Genomic DNA, 15,375 nt, shown 5'->3' with positions numbered 1-15,375 from the left:
GCCTCCCATTGCTAAATCCTGCTGATTTGCTCGGCAACAAAGGGATATCGCTGCTACCCCGTGGACTGTCAAATGGTATCAATTCTACTGCAGGATTCTCACATTCGTTCCAAAAGTTCTTCCTGCATCCACTAAGATATTGGGCAGGATGTGTTTCCCTTACAGGCTTAGGAGTGGGATGTTGAGGACTAGGGGCTTACTTGGTTAGTTTTTTACCACAGCAGCATCCCTGCACCGTCTCTGCTGAGACTCTGTTAGCATTGACTTACTAGTTCTGTCTACATGGGATGCAGCTGAAGGTACAACACTGTATATACACCAGCAAATTCTTCTTTTGCAGCTCTTTGAGTCTGACCAGAGGTAAAGGCTTCAGGATGCAGTCACTGTTGTATGTATCTGTTTCTTGCAAGAGGGTTTTCTGGAGACTGGGAAAGCTGAAGAAGTAAGGAAAAGCATTCAGTTGCTTGGCCAGTCTCAGGAAACTGTGGTAACTCTCTGGTTACCTGACTTTCAGGTGGACCTGAAAGATATTAAAGACAATTAATAGGAACAGGCAAAAAATGGAGCCCCAGAAAAATCTTAGCGTTCTGTTATTTTTCAGAAGTTTTAGTTCCAAGAACACTTCAGCTCAGTGAACAATCCATTAACTTGAGCTAATTGACTTTCTCAATTAACTGCCCAATGCTTTATCCTGAGGTCTGGTTCTGTTTTCCTCTCTTGGTTAATTATCTCCTACCTACGCTCACAGCAGGGAGCAGGGAGTGGGAAGTGATTGCATATTCAAACCTCAGTTGAAGTTCATAATGGGGGGTGGAAAATGGTTTTTGCTTCCTGTATGCTTAAGGCCCCTTCTCTCAGCTTTCCACCCACCCCCTTAATTTTTAAATTTTTATTTTAATGAATGTACCATTGCAGGCCTCAGAGAGGAATTCAAGCACTCCAACTTCTGTGTATATTTTCTTTGATATATACAAAGCAAAGCTTCTGGTATCGAAGTTTAAGAAGTTAGTGTTTCTGAGTTAAATTTCTTGGCCAGAGTTGGCAGAGCAATTCCATTGGACAATCTACAAGTTCCACTGGGCAGCCTGCTCCTCTTGACCCTGTGAGGAGCAGTGGGCTTGGACTAGATCTCCAGACCTGTCTTCCAACCTCAACAATTTTCTGCTTCTGTAATAAGCTTGCAGGACAAATAGCAGGAATAGGGCATGGCCTTCTGCAGAGACAGTCCTGCAGCAATCGTGTCAGAACTTGCTCTTTGAGCCTGGGGATTGTGGTGTCCAAGCCCAAAGAGAAAGAACTGCCCTCTGAGCTGACCACAAACTTCTGATTTCTAGAAGGAGCTTTGCACTGGGGAGTGTGGAACTGCTGAAGGCAGTTTTCCCCAAGTGGTCACCTGGCCACATTGCTCACAGCTTCTGGTGAGCTATCTTGAAGAGTACCTGCTGCTGCAGTCAAGAATGGCTAGGATCGATTGAAATCACAAAGCAGCTGACAAAGCACAAGGAGGTAGAAGCTGTTCTCCAGTAAACTGCTAGACATTTGTTGAAACTTGTGCTGTCACAATCTGTTTTTTCTTTATGAGGTTCCTGATTACTGAGATGACATCCTTTTGGTTATGATGTTCTGCATAGGGGAATCACAGGTATTTGCTATATGTTCAGAGGATAATTAATCTTGTACTTCGGTGACTTTAAAATAAATCTCATTATCTACTTCTATCTGGACTTGATAAAATTTTAACTGTACATGGAAATAGGACTGATGAGAAGCAGAAATTTCTTTTAAAGATGCTCTAGGAGTTCAACTACTAAACAGCCTAGATTGCTTTGAAATAGAACTTCTCCTTTTTGTAGATCAAAGAAGTCCTTGAGAACCCTCATTTACTGACAGTTATCAAAATAGAAGAAGCTGGAGATGAAATTGTGAGCAATGCCATTTCTTTTGCTCTGTACAAAGGCAAGTAATTGTATTTTCGGTGGGTTTTTTTTTTTTTTTTTGCTAGCTTGGTTTTTTAAGCAGAAAAAGGATGGCTATTTATCTTCTAGAAGAGCCTTCCTTAGAGAAGTACCATCTGCCTAGAGTTAAGCTCCTGCCACAGTGCGGAGCTTGTCTTTATCTGAAGCAGTGTGGACAGGCTACAGCAGCATTATGGGATCTCGTAGTGTGGGTGAGATCAAAGCCCAATCCCACAAACTGGGAAGGCATTTAGCAGTGTTTTGGGCATGCTGGAGCAGCATCTCCGAGAAGCACATGAGTGAGCAGGCATGCAGCAAGGAGTCAGGAAGCCAAGCAAAGGGTCTTTTCTGGTTATACTGCAAAACTGGATTTCTCAGCATCCTGTGGCTGGATCTTTTGGTACATAAGTGGATTGAAGAGGTTTGACCACTATTCAGCAGGGAGAGAAGTATCCAATTAATTAACAGTCAATGTGGAGGGCTGCTTCTGAACTCTTTCAAATCCCAGTGACTTGCTACCGTGAGTGACTCAGACCTGGGCTCTCTACTAGTCCAGCAGCACTGGTACTCAGCAAAGGTTGCTGGAAGACTTCATTGTCCTGTCTGTGTGTGGAGAAAGCCTATGAATGTTACAGCTTCTCATGACACTTCTTGTGTAGGGCCCCACTGGGAATCTTGCAGGATCTTTTGTGTAGAGGATGTAGGACACTGAGGAGCCTGAAGGAAATGTTGGGTTGATTTTGGTTGATGAGGTGCTCCTAACAGCTGTTCTGTGGCCTAGATGGGACCATAAATGTGTCTCTAAGTCTCCAACGTTCTCTAAAACCCAATCAGGAAGATGTGCATGAGTGCTGGGAAAGACACTTGATAGGGGTCTTGTCAGGTAGAGTGTGAAAAGCAGAGATGAGTAAGTGTGCCAAGAAGCTCTGCTGTCTCTGGCCTTTTACCCAGAGGATTGTTCCTCCTCTGCAGCTTTCAGCACCAATGAACACGACAGAGATAACTGGAATGGGCAGCTGAAGCTGCTGCTGGAGTGGAACCAGCTGGACCTGGCTAGTGATGAGATCTTCACCAATGATCGAAACTGGGAGGTACAGACCACTTCTGAGTACAGTGACGTGGGAGAGGGGAATGGTGGGAAGAGAGACATTGTAACAGCAGCCGCTATCTCAGCACCTCAGCCTCTGTGATGAGAAGTAAGAGTGTCTATTGCTCTTTGTGCTGACAACACTCATGGCAAAGGTTTTCTGCCCATGCCAGAAGTCATCTAGGCCATCCAACAAAGGCAATTGCATACAAAACCCCCACATTCTAATGAAAAAGTAGCAATGTGGAGGTCTACATGTCTCACATGCTCCCTAATATTTGCTTTTCCATTTCTTCCTAGTCTGCTGACCTACAGGATGTCATGTTCACAGCCCTAGTGAAAGACAGGCCCAAATTTGTCCGTCTCTTCCTGGAAAACGGCTTGAATCTGAGGAAGTTCCTTACTACAGAGGTCCTTAGAGAGCTGTACACAAACAACTTCAGCAGCCTGGTGTTCAAGAACCTGCAGATTGCAAAGAACTCATATAACGACGCACTTCTCACGTTTGTGTGGAAGATGGTTGAAGACTTCCGAAGAGGTCTCAAAAGAGATGACAAAAATAGCAAGGATGAGATGGGGATACACCTTGCAGTAAGTGAGGAACAGTTTGATTCCACTGTGAGTGTCCTTAAAGGAAAAGAACAAAAGTTATGTTTCTTTGTTTCTTCTCTGGTAAAGCAGGTTTTGCTTTACCAGTCTCAGCCCTGTGTTGTGTTTAACGTGCTGCCCCATTTTACAAATGCATTTAACTGCAAGAAAAATGGGCGAGTTTATTTGGGTGGTCAGTTAAAATGTTTTCAATTAGAGCAATTGATCCTTTATTTATGCTTGTAATTCATACCAATATAAATTCAGAGTCTGGTACAGAGGTGCCAGCTGGGCGTAAGGATTTTGGACACATATTTCGGTACGGACTCTTGTATCTCAAACCCGTTCCAAGGGTGTCAAGTGCCTTCTGGACTTCGTTGCATTGTCAGGTAAAACTAGACTTCGTAGTTATCACTGCACATGAGTGATAACTCACGATAACATGAGGTCCAGATCTGAGTTTCAAAACTGGACTTCAGGCATTGGATGGGAAACTTTTGAAATCAGTTGTTGACTTCAGAGATGCAATGCAACACGTGTGATGTGCAGTGGAAGCTTGGTTTGAAAATGCTGGTTAGCTTTGAGAGTTTCCTCCAAAGCCTGGGGTTCTTAAAAGTGGTGTTGCTCAGGAGTCAGTTTGTGATGGCTTTGCCATCCCCAGGTGTTAATTGCTCTAATGCAAACTAGATGGCAGTAGAGAAATTCCTCTCAAGTTTTTGTGAAGTTCAGGGTCTTGCTTAAATACAAAAGGTGTATTGATATAAAGTTAGTATTCTTTTTAGAGGACGTGAACCTGTGTTCTCTAAACATGTGAAGCTGTGAATGAGGCTATCTGAACTGCATGGGTTAAAGCAGAAAGTGACTTTGACCCAGATGTCCTCTGATGCCAACTTCAGGCTGTGATTCTTCCACACCAAATAGGAAAATCTAAGGCTTTAATATAAATATAACATATAAGCTAAGTTACATTAGTGTGTGGCAAACGCCAGAGAGCCGAGAGAGAGGATCGGGGGCTGGCTGTAAAAGGAAGAAAACACAAAACCAGGAGAGTAGCAAGCAAGAATTTGTTTCAGTTGGAAACAGTGTGGTGAGCTTAGGTCTGAGCAGTTGTTGCTCTTTCTTTCAGGATGAGTGTCCTATCACAAGGCACCCATTGCAAGCACTGTTTATTTGGTCAGTTCTTCAGAACAAGAAGGAGCTGTCTAAAGTCATTTGGGAACAAGTAAGTTGAATTCTCCTTTATTCCTTTTTGCAAACAGTACAGTGGTGTTCCTTGTGTTTGGTTTGTAGGCCCTTGAAGGCTCTAGATCCATCTTCAAACACAAAACCACAAGAGATAATTGCTAGATGACTCCGTACGTAGGTTTAATATTACCCATTTTATGTTTGGGTGTGGATTGCATACTGTCCTTTCTTCATGTCATCCGTGAGTCAGCAGTCTGCAGCATTTACCTATAGTTGTATGTTCTCAACTGTGTTCAAGCTTGCACGCTGAGTTCCCATCCATTCCGCAATGTGGATGTGTTCTGATCCCAGAAAGAAAGATTTGACTGAAATCCAGTTCTAATTTTGATTTGACAGCACATTTAGTGGTGATTGTATCAAATACATAATTCACAGGCGGTAAACGTGAGGCTAATGCAAGTAAAGCTGATGGATGCTCCTGGTTGTGTTGGTCATCATGTCCAAACCAGAGTGCTTCTTCCCCACGTGTGTAGATGTTTTGAAGGGAACAGGCTAATGTAGGCTGGGCAGTTCTGGGTACACCCAGCTGGTCCGGAATGGTGGACAGTGAAAATTATATTGTAGCACATGACAGAGCAGACCCTTTTCTGTGACTCTTCAGCCAGATGCCAAGCTCTATCTGTGCTAGATCTGTAACTGTTCAACTCAAGATCTTTTCAGACTGATCACAAAATTATCAAACCAGTACACGGATGGTTAATGTTTGTTTTGTTGACCTGGGTCTTCATCTGCCAGTCTTGACTGGGAACTGAGCAGCTGCAAAAAAAGGGGGGATAATTTTTAAAGAATATATCACGTTCCCTTTGCAGAGGGCTTTGTATGACTTCACTCTCTCCACAGACCAGAGGTTGCACTTTGGCAGCCCTTGGGGCCAGTAAGCTCCTGAAAAGCATGGCAAAGGTGAAGAATGATATAAATGCTGCTGGTGAGTCCGAGGAACTCGCTAATGAGTATGAGACAAGAGCAGTAGGTAAGTGCCTTCTTTAAGTCCTTTAGAAATTTAATAGGAGAGGTCAGAGATCAGGAAATTGTTTCCTTTCTTGGAACATTACTTGTTTTAATGATCTTCAGACCTGGTGTGTACCAATGATTGCATAATGATGTTTTTATATTGTGCAAAGCAGAACTGATAACCCTGCTGGTTTTGTTCAGCAAAATGCAAGGCGAGAGAAGTCATTCAGTTTGCCTGAAATGCTGCCCAGAAATCCAGCCTCAATTTTCAAGAAGAGAAATGACATCTTAAAAGGAAGTAGAAAGAAAGCTTTGTTTAGAAAATTATATATCCAACATTAAATGCTTTCCTTTAATGTCAAAATGTGTTTTTACTGCTCAGAAATTTCTTCCATGCCATCTGTTCCCAGTGGAAACTGTGTGTCCTGTCTGAACAGCTTGCCTCCAGAAGCGGGTGTCATGGGTTTTTTTTTTTAATCGCTTTCATGGCGAAGAAAAGCTACCTAGCCCTAATGGCAAGGCTGAAGAAGAGCACCTGAAACAGGAAGGAGAATATAGACTAGGAGAAGCTTTCTGCATGAGTGCTGGTAATAGTTGTGTTAAGAATTCAAATTTTCAGGAGTATTTTTGGGGTGTGAAAATCAATTGCAGGTAAAAAGTGGATTGAATTCCTAAATTCTGAACTGCAAAATCATACACCTTCCTTATTCCAAGATGACTGAAAAGAAAACAGAACAAGCAGGTATACTGAGTCAGTTGAGTAGGTGAGGGTCGTGGTTTTTTACTCAATTCTTTCATGCAGAACTCAGCTTAATTCTGTCTCTGTGAGCTGATTTAGTGTTACAGTTTTCTATCCAGACATGAATTTTGTATGAAAGCTTAATGTGTGCATGTGGGGTTGTAAAACAATATTTTACCATGATGAAAATGTGGAAAGAGTTCTTATATCTGCATGCTTTAATATTACAAATATTATACTTTGGAAGTCAGTGGCACCCTGGTTGGTGGGATATGGAGTCTGAAGCTGGAGCTCAGTGGGGGCTGCCTCTCTCCTCCAGAGCTGTTCACCGAGTGCTACAGCAGTGACGAGGATCTAGCTGAGCAGCTGCTGACTTATTCCTGTGAAGCCTGGGGAGGGAGCAATTGCCTGGAACTAGCAGTGGAAGCTAAAGACCAGCAGTTCATTGCACAGCCAGGAGTGCAGGTAACGTCAGTGAAAAGAAGGTGCACGGATTACTGTGACCTTCGTGATCTGGATAGCTTTACCAAAAGTGAATATTCTTGTTGTAAAAGTGCTGCATCCATGTAAATAGTCTGTTAAAGGTCAATGCTCAGGCAGTGTCCTTGTGGAAGTGAGCCTCTGGGTGATGTTTCCCAGCCCTGTGAATGCTGAGTTTTGCGTGGTGGCAGGGTAGCCCTATCCTGCAGCATGAAGCTCACAGAACCAGTGTCTGCAGGGCTGCAAAATGCATCCCAGAGACTGCTGACTGCGGCTGGTGGGGGAGTACAAAACTGCCCGTAAATGCCAAGTTGGAGGGGGAAGACTTGATTTAGAGCTATAAAGCCATATTGAGCTGGATGATGAAGACTGCCTGAAGTGACCTCTCCCTTGGCACAGCTCTTGGGTATGCACAGTGTGGTACTGCCCAGCATAAAGTGCCTTATACATCAGGTTAAACCCTGCTCACCTTTGCTTTAAACCCCTCACTGTGTAAACTGGAGGATGGCTGGACTAAGGAACCAGCACTCTGTTACAGATGCAGAAAGCTTTCTGGATTGTTGAAATGGGAATCCCAGTTATTTTGATTGAAATTTGGTTTTAGTTTGCTTTTTTGGTTTGTTTTTTTTTTTATTAAATCAAATGCCCTCTAATTACATTTCTCGATTATTTTGTTACTGTTAGAACAAATGAGGATATTTCCTTCTTCTCTGCAGAATTTCCTTTCCAAGCAGTGGTATGGAGAGATTTCAAGAGATACTAAGAACTGGAAGATCATACTGTGTCTGTTCATTTTCCCTTTAATAGGCTGTGGTTTCATCTCATTCAGGTAATCAACTGGCTTCTCATTAGCAGAAGCAAAGTGAGTCAATTGATAGTAGAATCATAGGGCAATTCAGGCTGGAAGGGACCTCTGGAGGTCATCAGGGTCAGTTAGAGCAGGTTGCCTAGGACTGTGTCCAGATGGGTTTTGAGTATCTCCAAGGATGGAGACTCCACAACCACTCTGGGGAACCTGTTACTGTTCAATCACCCTCAAAGATATTTAATGGCTGGATGAGCTTTTGACAGATTGTTTCCTCACTGTTTTGGAGTCCGGTTTTGCCAATTTACTTGCGTGCCCCAAGTCAGTGGATGCAGAATGGCGTTACCTTTAAAGTAATATCCTGGGCTAGGCATTGCACCTTTCTCATTTTCACTGTGATGATGTTTCCAGGCATAAAAGCTATGCTTTGAGACCTTTTCCCTCTTTTAATTCCTCAGGAAAAAGCCTGTGGAGAAGAGTAAGAAACTTTTCTTGTATTATGTGTCTTTCTTCACCTCCCCCTTTGTGGTCTTCTCCTGGAATGTCATCTTCTACATCGCTTTCCTGTTGCTCTTCGCCTACGTGTTGCTTATGGATTTCCAGAAGGAACCTACCGCCCTGGAGATCTTCCTTTACGTGCTGGTCTTCATTCTGCTTTGTGATGAAGTGAGACAAGTAGGAAGCACTTGCAAACCCAAAATGTTTAGTGCTAGATTAAAAGCCTTGTGTTCTTTTTATCCCCCTCCTAGTAGCGTAAGGCAGTGCAGGCTGCACCTAAGTTACAGGGGAAACACTTCTTGGGAGATGTGTTCTGGCAACTGAAGGCACAAGGAATTTTTATATCCCCCCTGCCCCAGTGTTTTATTTCTACTTGTGCCCGAATAGCTGCAGTGTCTCTGCACCAAGAGGAATGTGTATTAACGTTGAGGTCATGTGGATAAGCTGATGACAGCGGAGATGCTTCTCAAGAATGCTTGGTTTGGATTGCCAAAAGCAGCTGAGAATAGGAGGTTAGAATTAACACCTTTGTCTGGGTGCATACCTCTAAATCAAGGGATTCCTGCCTCTCTTCTCCACATTCCACTCCTTGGGTGTGTTGGGGAGCAACATATCATTATTTGTTTCTGTTTATCTTGTAATCGTAAATACAGGTTTTTTGCTAGTTTCATATAGTCCCAAGGACCAGCTTTGCATGACCTGCATTGCTTGTGCTGGTGTGGTGTGGGAACAGCGTGTGGGGCTGCCTTTATAGCCAGCCACGTAGCTGATATTCTTCTCATTTCATATATCAGAGGACATATGAAACATGATGATTTTCAGGCAAGCTGCTCTCTCCCAGTCAGTGTTCAGAACAGTGGGAAGATGCTGGGGAAATCAGAAGAGAAATGGGGGTGTGGTTTCAATGCAGCACTGCTTTCTGATTGTCCTGCAAGGCACTCATGTCCTCATGAGTGTTTGTGGGTGATCTGCTGGATTAGACCACCCTGCAGTAACATTTCTTACATGAGCTCAAATGACACTGCTGAATGTTGATGTTACTGTGCTAACTTGCTGTGTGGTCTTTTTAAATAGTCAAGGTGGTGCCCTGTTTAAGGCAACCTTACTTGCTAAGGAAAATGGGGAAAATGTAAAAGACTCTGTGGCAATGAAAACACTAATGGAGTGTTTGTTTCTGCTGATTTAGGTTCTGGTGTCTCCGGACCTGTCCTTGCACTTCCTGTGTGTACCCAGCAAAAGTCCTGGGAGGAAAGCCTTAGGGATAGAAACCCTTTTTTCCTACTAATGTCACTATTTCTCACTACCCTGAGCACACAGGACAGCTTCAGATCTCAGTAATCCCATTAATGGCTGGTGGCTGGACTGTACCCACTGATTGTGGGAGTGGAAGCAGCTAAAACAGAGACTTTATTGAAGATTTAAAGTTATCGTGAGCCGGTGTCCTTGGCTTCAAACCTGTTTTGCTAAGGAGCACAACCAGAGCAGTGTCCCAATCCTTTAAGCTTCCCAAGAAACTTTCTCCCTGGCTTTCTCTGAGATAGATTGTGGGTGCATTGGTGCATTGGTCTAATTCTGCAGTCAAAACAGTATCCATTAAAAAAAGTTATAAAAAAAAAAAGGGATTTCTCACATTTTGGTTTTTTACATCAAGGAAAAGCCTGGGGTCCCACTGTAGCTGCTGGGGTCAGATAACTAGTTTTGGGAAGAAATCAGCCTTGTGATTAGATTGGTGTGTCTGTGGGAGTGACAGCTACTAGACATTGTTCCCAATTTCATAGAGTGGTTTGGGGTGGAAGAGACCTGAAAGATCATCTAGTTCCAATCCCCCTGCTACAGGCAGGGACATCTTCCTCCAGACCAGGTTGCTGAAATGCCATCATTGAGTTTAGCAGCCATGGGGCAGTGTGGTATCAGAGGGGCAATGCCAGGCCAGCCCCCAGTCCCCAGGACAGGTTCCCGTGCACTTTTGATGCAGCTGGGGCAGGAGGCAGCGCACATCCCGTCCCAGCACACCTGCTTGACAGGGACCACTTAAAGCAGATTGTTTCACCATTCAGGAGAACTGAACTGTATCTCAGCCATAAGCCACTGGCTCAGCTCTGTTTTCCTTCTGACGGTTGTAGAGATTTTTAACTAACTGGGGCTGCTTCCTCATATCCTCTTTAGAGCTGTCGTGGCAATAGTGAAATCAGAGATGCTTTTTTCCTGCTATCTTAACCACGTGGATGTAGCCTTCAGGCAGTTGAGTGTGTAGACTCGTGGGGTGTGCAGGAAAGCCCTGTTTTCTCAAACAGAGGAGGAGTCTGGACAGAACCTCCATGCACATTAACTCTTAGCACTGGGAACTGCCTGATATTTGAAGGACTGAACTGCACCGCAGTCTCGGTTGTTGACACTTGTTTGCATGCACCTGCCTCTGTTTTCCCTCTGTTTGTACTTTAGACCCAGACCTGTTTTGTTTCCTCCATCCACAATTGTGCCCTTAACAGAAGCAACATCAGGCCTAAACCTGCTGCATTTAATACAGCTGCAGTGCAGTGATACAGTTCCTGCTTTGAGAGGGACATTGGGCCGTATCACGTAGAACACTACTTCACTGTCACAGACAGCAAGACAACTTATGCTTGATTTAGGGAGTTGCCAGATGGAGACAACCCTGTGTCATGGGTGTCAGACATGCTGTCACCACTCAGTGGTGACAGCCTTTTGGTGTACCTTAAGTAGTAAGAAAGGTGTGTGTGGGTCCCAAGATGCTGTAATAGTGTCTGGTAATAACTTGAGTGTGACACCCTGGTAGCTGCCACAACTGTCCATATTTAGCAATGCATCCCATCATGTGAAGAAAATGTGACAGTTGTGCATTTGGAATAACAAAGTGGGGCTGTCTACTCACTGCTGCTTCTGCAATTAGAAAAAGCCTCCCCTCAATCTCTGTTTCCTGTGAAAGCACTGAGAACAGAACTGCCTTCCTTGGATATGCCAGTTATAGAGAGATTCACTGATCAGTACTCTAGTAAGCTGTGATTATTTCAGTGAAAATTAGAAAGAATTATGATCAGCAGCTCAGTCTGTTTCTTTAGGCCTGGCAGAGGTTTGTCCTGGTTAAGCTACTTGTTCTAATGAGTCACCTCTGACCTGGATCCAGAAGCTGGTTCTTGCACAAACTTCAGATCCGGGGTGCAGTTACCAGTCAGTCTGGCAATGGGCAGAGGCTCTCACTAGACTTGCAATTCAGATATAGAGACCCAGGTAATTAAAAGAATAAGTTAAATCTGCAGCTTGGATCACAAGCTGGTGCATGTAAGCAGGGACAGATTACTGAATGAGCTCTGTGAAAAAAGAGAGGCCGCAATACTTCAGCTGCCCCAAAACAGTGACCCTCCTGCCTCCCTGCAGTGTTTCATCTGCTCTTAGTGGGTCACACCAAGACTCCTTTGACCAGTTTGGCAGCAGATCATGGTATGCCCCAGCAGAACTACCCTGAGGTCGCCTGGCAACATGGGGTATGCACATGTGAGCACCAAGTACATCAATCTCGGCTCTTGTCAGGACTGTTCCTTCCTCTCCCCATGTGCAAGGCCCCATGTGGTTGGTTGCATCCTCTGAGCACAGCAATCTGCACTGTGGTGCAGTGTTTGTGTCAACGATGTGCTTAACTGGTCCCAGTGCAAGAGCATTAGCTTAGGACAACTGGACTGGAGGAGGAAGTGTGTTAAGGAGCTCTAAACAGAAAATCTTGACCTACAGTCCTATTAGGAATTAACAGTAAAATCATGTTGCCAGTAATATCTGGTACTGCTGGATATATTAAACCCCCTTATTCTGGAGAAATTAAAAGCAGTCTGAACTCTGCTGACTCTAGTATGTGTGTCAAAAAATTAACTGGGCAAGGAAACAATTCTTACTATCGCAGTGGGTGGAATATTTACCTATGAGGACATCCAGTGGGGAGAGATGAGGGGAAGGTGGGTGAGCTCCACATGTCCCTGGCCGGTGCTATGTAGTGGTTACTTTCTGCTCTTTTTCCTTCCCAGTGGTACATGAATGGCAGTAAGTATTTCACTGATCTGTGGAATGTTATGGATACATTAGCAATCTTCTACTTCATAGCGGGGATCGTGTTCAGGTGAGCAGCACCTTTTCTCGTGGCTTCGCTTCCCTTCCAGGTTTTGACTGCAACCTGTCATGGGATTTTGGGAAACAACATGTTCATGGAACTCTCTGTTCTTTATGAAGGCCCCTCTATAGAGCGTATCAGACAAAGTTTCAGGGTGAGATGGTTAATATCTCGGAGCCAGAAGTTCTCTGGGGTTTTCCCTGGCTTGTGCTATTGACTCTAGTTATGGTAATCTGGATGCTCTGAGCTTTTGTGTGTTGCATTTAAGGGGACTGTAATTGTACCTACAACTGTTTAAACAGACTGTCATTACCTCGCATAAGCTGTTTTACGTGAACGTGTGAGTTAACAACCGTGACAAAGAAATTATGGAAACACACTTTACAGTGTAATTTTTCGGTCAGCTGTGAGGTAGTTCTTGTTGCCTCGATGCAGCAGTGCAGTCATTGGACTGATGTCCTTGGAGGGCTGTGGGAATAGCTAAAAGTACAAGACTTCCTTGCTGTTAGCAGTTTTAGAAGGGAAGAGGAGACACAGTGACGATGAGCTGAGATGGGAAGGGTGTAGACAAGGTGTGCATTAACCAGTTCTACCAGCTGTCATCAGGTGGGAGTGGGTGGGAGAGGGCCTGGGGCTCTGGATAGCTGTGCTCTGTTTTCCAGTTACTTTCCACTCCTCTTTTCAGTGTATCATTGTATATTAACCTGGCTTCTGCATGCTTTACCCAATGCTTCTCATCATTTTCTTTTACTGTCTCCATCAGGCTTCACTCTGATGAAACCTCTTGGTATTCTGGGAGAGTCATTTTCTGTTTGGACTACATAGTTTTTACTCTGAGGCTGATCCATATTTTCACAGTTAGCAGGAATCTAGGACCCAAAATTATTATGCTGCAGAGGATGGTAAGATTCTGGCAGCTATTCAAGAGAGTCTAAATAAATGATGTAATGCCTTGTTTTCCCTCAAGAGTGAAAATCACCACTGTTGTGATGATGGCAGCAAGTTCTCTCCATCAATCTGCTAAACAGGATTAATTAAGATTTAAATAGGACCTAATTAAGTGCAGGGCCTCTGCACATGGAGAGAATAAAGATCAGGCTGGAGAACAGAAGAGGAAATTTGTTTCCTGGTAGCTTTTGTCTGGCATGCCTCAAATGTTTCAGTGGTGTATTCCATCACTCTTGTTGCTTGTGCAATCTTTCCCCAGACAAGACAATGATGGTAAATGGTGTAGGAGGAGGATTTCTGCCTTCCACTGCATCCATCACACACATAAATGGAGAAACGGCTGGTGAGCGGCCTGGCTGGTTTCTGTCCATTGTAGCTGGCGGGGATGTTTTCTAGCAGACTGGGAAAGGTATTAGGGAGAGAGTGGGGTTCACATAGTACAGTATGGCTTGCTGAGGGGCATTGCAGAGCTGGAATATGTTATGCTTGAGTCTGTGCATGTTACCCGGAGCAAATCTTGTACACAAAATTTAAAAACCAGTTGCATGGTAACAATAGGAGTAACCGCGTGGTCTGCACCTTACCCAGAAGGCCTTTATTTTGCCTTGTATGTGCTGCAAAGCTGAAGTCTAGAGGTACCTGGTCCTAGAGTGCCTTATATGGAAGCAACAACACAGGATTGTTTCCTGTACATCTTTTTCTTGGTTGGCCTTCTTCAAAATGGATGAGTTTTTGAGTAAGTCTAATAAAAAGGATGCTTGGGGCTAGTGGAAGAGCAGATCTCAGTGGAGGTACATGAGCAACAAATGGGGAAGCTCAGCTGGGATCCTTCCAGTCTTCGGTTATCTCTATATTGTTAGGAGTCAGAAATTCATGAAGCTGTTAGCCAGAGTGTCTGGACTATAAATGCTGACTTGAAGCCATCCAGAGTGACATTTTCAGAAGCAGTGGCTGCTTTCACCTGGCACTAGGCTGCAGAGTCTGCAGCTAGATAGTCTGGATGTGGATCTGGCTTTTGTGTGTGGACCCGGTGTGATGCCGGGGGCATATTCTGTATTCTGAAATGTGCTTTGGTTTTATGGTTGTGTAAACATTTTTGAAGTTTCCTGAGTGGAAATGGGCAATTATTTCTGTATGTATGGTGGTGACTGTAAATTTATGGAGCAGTGATCTGAAAACTTACATTAAGGTGCTAACTTGTATAGGCTTTCCTAATAGACTTGCCCTCCACCCTAATATCAAATCGTGGAGAGAAAAAAGCCACGTGTGGCTTGCAGTAGGCATGCAGGGGGGCACTGATCCGTTTTCTTTTTGTCCTTTTTCAGATGATAGATGTCTTTTTCTTCCTCTTCCTCTTTGCCGTGTGGATGGTGGCTTTTGGTGTGGCCAGGCAAGGCATCCTGAGGAAGAATGAGCATCGCTGGGAGTGGATATTTCGATCTGTCATCTACGAGCCGTACCTGGCTATGTTTGGCCAGTACCCTGATGATGTTGACGGTACCTATTTTCTGTGGGAAACTCTCGCGGGTGGGTTGAAAGCTCTGTCCTTTCAGTGGTTGTCCTGTTCTGTCCTTTCCTCCAAGCAGCAAAAAGGCAAAGGTTTATGTCTGATGCGGAGGTGAGGAAGGAGGAGGCCATGCCTGTTGTGGGCAGTGGCAGTACCTGGGGCTGGACCCAACAGAAAGAGGGGCAGAGGGCTCACTGTTTGCTCTTCCCTCTCACCCTCTGAGGTACCACCTACAACTTTGACCGCTGCACCTTTTCTGGGAATGAGTCCAAGCCCTTGTGCGTGGAGCTGGATGCCAACAACCAACCCCGCTTCCCGGAGTGGATTACTATTCCTCTTGTCTGCATTTACATGCTCTCAACTAACATCCTCCTTGTGAACCTGCTTGTGGCCATGTTTGGGTATGTAATAGAGGCAAGGACTTGCTTGTGATCTCTGTATCAATATCCCTCTGA

General features: G+C 44.4%; 1 protein-coding gene across 1 annotated transcript in view; it reads left to right on the top strand.

Moving 5' to 3' along the window:
- Positions 1–15,321, top strand: part of TRPM8 (transient receptor potential cation channel, subfamily M, member 8) — a gene marked incomplete at its 3' end in the record, with an annotated part of 28,977 nt that extends 13,656 nt beyond the window's left edge. Inside the window, exons 9-20 of the mRNA XM_010137914.1 lie at positions 1,854–1,956; positions 2,928–3,046; positions 3,343–3,633; positions 4,763–4,852; positions 5,716–5,845; positions 6,885–7,030; positions 7,762–7,874; positions 8,309–8,525; positions 12,383–12,474; positions 13,229–13,367; positions 14,739–14,910; positions 15,144–15,321. Of these exons, the coding sequence (XP_010136216.1) occupies positions 1,854–1,956; positions 2,928–3,046; positions 3,343–3,633; positions 4,763–4,852; positions 5,716–5,845; positions 6,885–7,030; positions 7,762–7,874; positions 8,309–8,525; positions 12,383–12,474; positions 13,229–13,367; positions 14,739–14,910; positions 15,144–15,321 (1,790 nt within the window). The remainder of the gene's footprint in view (positions 1–1,853; positions 1,957–2,927; positions 3,047–3,342; positions 3,634–4,762; positions 4,853–5,715; positions 5,846–6,884; positions 7,031–7,761; positions 7,875–8,308; positions 8,526–12,382; positions 12,475–13,228; positions 13,368–14,738; positions 14,911–15,143) is intronic.
- Positions 15,322–15,375: the final 54 nt, after the last annotated feature.

Source organism: Buceros rhinoceros, unplaced genomic scaffold (assembly GCF_000710305.1).
Source record: "Buceros rhinoceros silvestris isolate BGI_N320 unplaced genomic scaffold, ASM71030v1 scaffold1586, whole genome shotgun sequence".
Lineage (NCBI taxonomy): Eukaryota > Metazoa > Chordata > Aves > Bucerotiformes > Bucerotidae > Buceros > Buceros rhinoceros.
The sequence above is the reverse complement of the archived record's forward strand: the minus strand, read 5'-3'. Positions and strand labels throughout refer to the sequence as shown.